The 6,928-nt window shown below is 37.8% G+C and overlaps 1 protein-coding gene and 1 long non-coding RNA gene across 2 annotated transcripts; one reads left to right on the top strand and one right to left on the bottom strand.

The window, feature by feature from the left end:
* Window positions 1–575: 575 nt before the first annotated feature.
* Window positions 576–1,581, top strand: LOC113309426. Its single transcript, XR_003340591.1, has 2 exons — window positions 576–638; window positions 1,262–1,581. It is a non-coding gene; the product is annotated as an uncharacterized LOC113309426 (long non-coding RNA).
* A 1,730-nt stretch (window positions 1,582–3,311) lies between these two features.
* Window positions 3,312–4,088, bottom strand: LOC113311589. The gene has a single exon (XM_026560412.1). The coding sequence runs from the start codon at window positions 4,086–4,088 to the stop codon at window positions 3,312–3,314; it is 777 nt and encodes a 258-aa protein (XP_026416197.1).
* Between the last annotated feature and the right edge of the window lie 2,840 nt (window positions 4,089–6,928).

Below are 6,928 nucleotides of genomic sequence, written 5' to 3' on the forward strand. Positions count from 1 at the left end.
AGAGGGACTTGATTCCACTGCGGCTGTACCGTGGATTGAATTGTATAGATTCTCTCATCAAATTCCTACCTTCATGTTATCAGGAGCAAGGTATGGCAAGTTGCGTGGATGCTGGGAGCTCGATTCTAGGTCATTGCCAGTTTTTTGATATTCGACGAACTGAAGATGAGCAGGTTGGTGTGGGTTTTATCCAGTTCGACAATCTATTTGGAAGATGCACAATTCGAAAAAAGTATTCTCTTTTGATATGAAAACTGGTGTCTCTTCTGATAGGTATTGTATGAGCTTTCCTTGTTAGCTTGTAGAATTTTAGATGGAGTAGATGTAGTATTCTTTTTTTAGCTAGGCCCGAAAGTATTCGTGTTTTGTGGAGGTTAATAGAGTTGTATTCTGACAGTACGTGTCAGTTATTTTGTGAAGTTATATTGGTGTCGGTACAGTATCTCTTTTTAGCTAGGCCTGAAAGTATTCGTGTTTTTTGGAGCTTAATAGAGTTGTACTGTGACAGTACGTGTCGGTTATTTTGCGAAGTTATACTTGTGCTTACAGAGATGTATATGTATGTAGATTTGCAGGTGATACCTTCATCCAAGTGTGTGGCGTGTGTGGCACCTGTTTGGATAAAGCAATAGCATAAGGTGCGTTTTATTTACTAATCTCCGTCTTGAAGTTGTTTGAAATATGACTGCTTACATCTTTAAATATGCTGTGCTCACTTCTTAGATGCTAATTCATGTACAACTCGATATGTGCTTCTTAGGTGCTGGTCATAGAAATTTTTATCATGGTTTTGGACTGATCCAATATCACTTTCATGTTCTGATCAGTTATTGTGTTTCGCCATGGTTTGTGACCAGAAGTTTTTGTTAGATTTTCGTTCTTTTGTATAATGTGAACGTAACAAGGTTAGTGGACTGTTGTCTTGTTCCTCGGAATTTGAGGATACTAGGTTAGTGGACTCACATCACTGCTGTCCAGCATTAGAGATAGTTAGATTTTCTCAACGGAAACTGTCTCTTAGGATTGTCTTCCTCTGCAGTCGCAAGTCTTGTTAACTTGTTTATAATATCATACGTTATCTAAGTATGTCAGTGTTAGAACGCGCTGAATTTGTTAAAATTTGAAGATAGTAGGTTACTGAAGTCACCCCCACACCCACCCAAAAGAAAAAAAAACCTTGCAACTAGCTAGAATTTGAGATTGAGAAACTTTACGAAGAACGCGCTGAATTTTGCCATCTGATAGAGTTTTTTCCTTGCAGAAACATTATGCCGGTTCATTGAAAAAAACCATGAGACCGTTCCAATGCCGGTTCTGTAGCTCAAATCAAACTCAAGAGTAGAAATTGTCAGCTGACCAAATATGAATCATGGGCGATATGGTCCATATGGATTAGTCGACAAGGTGGCGATATATCAAAAGAAACATTTGATAGCATTTTGAATGAGTGAACCGAACATAAGAAATTGTCTCGTGTTTTGGAGGGCTTACAGTGAAGTGGTTTGTTACATTGAATTTTGAGTATAATAAGGATCCATAATGCTTTTTGCACATTTTCATAGTCACATCATACATTCTGGATTGATCGCCTAAAAGTTATTTTTATAGCATATTTCGATGACAATTACTATGGCTGGACAGTGGGCGAATCTAGAAAGTCTTAATCTGTCAATAAATATGGATTATGTTTTTTTTTTATTAAAGAACTTAGGCCAAACAAGACACCTAAGGCTGATACAGAAAGTTGGCAGCTGTTGGGACAGACGTCCTGCCAATATTGTTCTTACAAGATAAAGTAACATTAAAAGTATCTAAATTTTGTGGTCTATGGATGATTTTGAGACTTTGTAGAATAAAAGTTACTGGGTTGATGACAATTTCATTGTCCTCCTTTTCATTGTTGGTTCTTCTATGGTAGCTTAAGTGAAATCTTCCTTCAACAGCATTGTGATACAGCAGCTTGAAACGAATTAGAATTTCCATGAATTCATCTTGTATTTCTATGTTAGTGTGTTGCATTCCTTTAGCCCACGCAAAAGCTAAGTCTGCACCTCTTGTTGCTCCCCAAGTTCTAGAGTGTCCTGGATGTCCTCTGGTACCAATGTTGTTTCCTGCAAAGTCCATAATAGTTAGTGCAGAATAGTATATCCAATCTTCAGGATCCTGCAGAGTGCAAATTTTGATGCTTATTCCATGATCCATTGTAGGGTACTGATTCTTATTGTATGGTGTAATGCTGGTTGCATAGTTGAATTAGAATTCTCAGAAGATAGAGAGAAAGTATTCATAATATGCTCTGGAATATGATGAATTCTGTTGTGATTACATAAGTGTTGTTTTATGCAGATAGAGGTCTGTTTTGCATCTGGCTGAATGTGTCTGAAGATCAGATCACACCTAACTTTCCATATGAACCAGCATGTAGTAAATGTTACTGTTTTTACTGGCCATCCCAGTTTGAAACCATGAGTTCAACCAGTCTATGAAAATTGTAATATTATCAAACTGAGTGTGGTTAGAGACAATGATTTCTCTCCAAATAAAAGAGGCAGCATGATAGTTTAGGAACATATGTGTCATTGTTTCCTCCCCAGTTTTGAAAATAGCATAAACAGGGTCAATGTAATGCAAAATGCTAGCAGTTTTAGCATTAGTGGGGAGAATGCCATGAGCACATTTCCAGTTAAAGATATTAATAACTGGATCTATATCCATATTCCAGATTGCCTCTCAATTTCCTATAGTAGTATCATTTCTATTGAGATTGTCAATTTTTGCCTTGTTAAGAGCTTTAATAGAGAATTTTCCTGTGTTATTAAGATTCCGTTGAATCTTGTCTTCCTCAGAGTAATAATGATCTGAGCAATATGGATACTGGAGTAAGTACGAACAAAATTCTCATCCCAGCTTCCATCAGGGAGAAGAAGTTTATCAACTGTTTCAAACTGATGAGGGTAGTTGGGAGGTTTGTTGAGTCTAGTAGTGATATTTGGAATCCATAGATCATCCCAAATCTTGATTCTTCTTCCATTACCAATTTTCCAGACACAATGATCTTGAATGTTACTGATGCCTTCTAGGATTCCTTTCCAATCCAGGAATCACCATCCTTTGGCTTGATTTCCATGTTGAGAACATTTCTGCCAGTTAGATACTTTGCATCCATAAGCTTGTACCAGAGAAAGTCTTTGTTCTGTTCCATTCTCCAGCCAATTTTACTGATCATAGAGCTGTTGAAGAGTTCCATATTCATGAAACCCAATCCTCCCAATTCTTTTAGTTTACAGACTGCAGTCCAAGCTTTTGGGTAGTCACAAGTTGGGTTTTCCATGCTTTTTCCCTAGAAGAAGTCCCTTTGGAGTTTGTTGATGTCTTTGCAGGTTCATTTGGTAGATACAAGCAGAAGAAGTGACAGATTTAATGAGCACTTCTCTCCCAACAGGGTTTAGAGGTACATTTTTCCAGCTGGATAGTCTTGTTTTCAATTTATCAACTCCAGGTTTGAAAGAGGTAATTTTTCTTCTTTGAGTGAAGAGAGGTGAACCTAGGTATTTATCATCTAGCTGAAGGACTTGAACACCCATGATGTTGCTGATGGTGGGGATAAGACTTGGATTAGTATTATTGCTGAAGAAGACTCCAGACTTGTTGAAATTTATGAGCTGACCAGAATTGTCTCCAAACATCTTTAGAATATCCATAATGTTCTGAGCTTCAGTCATATTGGCTTTGCAAAAGACCATGCAGTCATCAACAAAAAGAAGGTGGCTGATGGAAGGAGCAGACTTGCAAATTTTAATCCCAGTTATGAGACCTAACTCTTCTGCATGAATGAGAGTTCTAGAAAGGGTTTCCATGCAGAAAAGGAAAAGATGGGGAGAGAGAGGGTCACCTTTCCTTAGACCCCTGGAAGGTTTGAAGAATTTATCTGGAGATCTATTGATAAGAACAACAGAGGTGGAAGTGGAGATGCACTGAAATATTTTGTTGCACCAATGGTCATTGAAACCAATCTTCTTCATGATGGTCATCAGAAATGTCCAATCAACTCTGTCAAAGGCTTTTGACATATCTATTTTGATACCCATACTTCTATTTTCTCTTTTTTTACCTCTTTTGGATCTCATGGTATGAATGATCTCATGGGCAATGGCTATGTTATCAAATATTTGTCTGCCAGGTATGAAAGCAGATTGGTAGGGAGATATGATCTTGTTTAGGTGAGGTTTCATTATCTGGGAAATGAGTTTGGAGATGATTTTATAGGTAGTATTGCAGAGACTGATGGGTCTAAAATGGCTTGGAGAAGAACGGTTGACAATGTCATTTCCCAACAGTTCTCAGTTTGCTTTGAAGAAATTTGGAGAGAAACCATCAGGTCCTGGAGCTTTATCACTTTCCATGCTGAAGAGGATTGACTTAATCTCAATGTGATCAAGGTTCCTATTTAGCATAATGTTGTCTTCTGAGGTTATGGTTGTGGGTATGAGACTGATGATTTCTGGTATTATTTTGGTGGTTTCAGGAGTGGCCATTTTTGAGAAATTGCTTGTAAAACAATTTTTCACTTCTTGGTAATCCGTTAGCCAATCTCCTTTTTCATTTTGGATTGTGTCTATCTTGTTTCTTCTTACTCTGCTCTTAGTAGCTCCGTGGAAGTAACTTGTGTTCTGATCTCCCAGCTTTATAAGTTGATCTCTACTCTTGGTCTTTCAGAAATTTTCTTCAATGTCATGCCAGTTTTTGAGGTTCTTCCTTTCTTCAGCTAGGGATTGACCTCTATCCATTCTAAAGTAATTGTTGTGTAACCAGTGCAGATGTTGCTTGCATTCTTCAATATTTGTTTTAATGTTGCCATAAAAATCCTTGTTCCAGACTCTGATTTGAAGCTTTATATTCTTGAGTCTTCTGGAAATGATGAAAGCACTGGATCCAGTTAAGGATTTGCTCCAACATTCAGCTATAATTTTCTTGCAATCCTCATGATCCACCCACGGACCAAAGAATTTGAAAGGAATTTTTCCATTTTTCCAATGAGGATTGGCAGTTAGAAAGATATGATGGTGGTCAGAGCCAATTGCTAGCATATTAGTGATGGTGGTGTTTGGATAGAGGACTAGCCAATCTTCAGTTGACAGTCCCCTATCTAACCTTTGTTCAGTGAGAGCATGACCTCTTATTTTGTTGGACCAAGTAAAAGGGCACCCAGTGAAGCCAAGGTCAACTAAATCCAGATCAAGGATTTTGTTATTGAACAAGGAAGGTTCAGTGGAAGCAATGGGATGAGTGCGGAAATTTTCAGTATCATGGAGGATAAGATTGAATTAGCCAAGAATTAGCCAAGGCAATTGGTTGGTGGATGCAATTTTATCTATCATTTTCCAAGATTTTTATTTACTGGAGGTATCATAGAGACTTCCATAATAACCTGTAAAAAGCCAAGGGGGGCTATTGGCAGGTTTGACTATAGCATTGATATGTGTTAGAGCATTGCTCTGTCGAACTCGCATGCGTTTCTATCTCAAGCATGTTTGTCAATGTTAGTTATCAAAACTATAAGTCTTGATTTCTAGTCTACTATAGCTAAGTCTCGGACTAGGATAGAAAGTGTAGTTGAGCTCAAGGACTTCATGGCGATTCATCATACAAGAATAAGAACTACTCAAGGAATCGGTGGAACTTCTCGACAAAAAGGTATGTGAAGACTTGAACTTATATATCACTCAAAAGTATATCTATTCTATCTCCTACTTCTTGAGACAAAAAGTCGTATGCTATATATAGACTTTGATTATACACAGTTGGTATTTCGAGCTGAGTATACCTCACCTATCTATATCTCGAAATATGTGTTGGTAAGCTTTTTGCTTCGACCAACTTTATCTTTACCTAGTGACGAAAGTAATGATATGTTTCAATCACTTTAAAAATTGCTTTGACAAAGAATGTTTCAATGATTGGAACGAGAGTTTAGATTACATAACCAATGGTGGACATAAGCGTTGTTGTGGAAACACATTTATGTATAAGTCCTATTCCTTGAACCAAAGTTTGCGAACTTTGTTGATAAAGAGAACCGGAAAAATGGCGTGAGCCAAGTCCGCGAACTCAGTCCGCGAACTGCCGAAGTTCTCAAACCCGAGAATTTCTGCTTGAGTTGACAAACTAGTGCGTGAAGCTAAGTCCACGAACTCAGTCCGCGAACCCAGTCCACGAACCGGCGAAGTTCTCATCCCGAGAATTTCTGCTGGAGTTTGTAAACTCTGCCCGGTAACTTAAGTCCGCGAACCAAGTCTGCGAACTTAAGAAGGTTATATATCTGAAGACGATTTCTGAACTTAAACTTAAAAAGGCTAAGGAATGCAGTTTGCAAACCGTGGATATAAAAGTTCATGAACCGATTCGAGTGAATCAAATCATCTTTGCTTCAATTATGTCTTGTGTAGTTACATAAGAATTCGTTACAATTGAACAACTCTCTAACTAGTTCATTTGAGTCATGAGAACTAGTTATGGTGAAGAAGAACATGGTTGATATGAAATGCTCATATGGCTAACCTTTTGGTTAACTCTTATTGAACCAACAAGTGCATACGTTTGGGTACGGTTAACAAACCTAGAAGCGTGCATTTCAATTGTGTGTGACAAGCTAAGTTTTCGATCTAACGGTTGAGAAATATTAGCTTGAATCTAAATCAGACTTTCATCTAACGGTGGATATTGATTGCTTTGTTACCAAGGTAACTTAATGGCAAACCCTGATTTGAAAGACTATATAAGGGGACATCTAGCATCAATGCAAAACTAATCCCCAAACCTTACGTGTGATACTAGTTTGCGTGCTAGAGTTGGTTCTTCTTTAACCTTTGGTTTTTTTCTTCTAAAACCAGGTTAACGACTTAAAGACTTCATTGGGATTGTGAAGCCA

This window comes from Papaver somniferum, chromosome 9, assembly GCF_003573695.1.
Source record: "Papaver somniferum cultivar HN1 chromosome 9, ASM357369v1, whole genome shotgun sequence".
NCBI lineage: Eukaryota > Viridiplantae > Streptophyta > Magnoliopsida > Ranunculales > Papaveraceae > Papaver > Papaver somniferum.

What these genes read in the sequence shown, in the direction of transcription:
- LOC113311589 (XM_026560412.1), bottom strand. Translation starts at nt 4,088, where the DNA reads ATGGGTATCAAAATAGATATGTCAAAAGCCTTTGACAGAGTTGATTGG.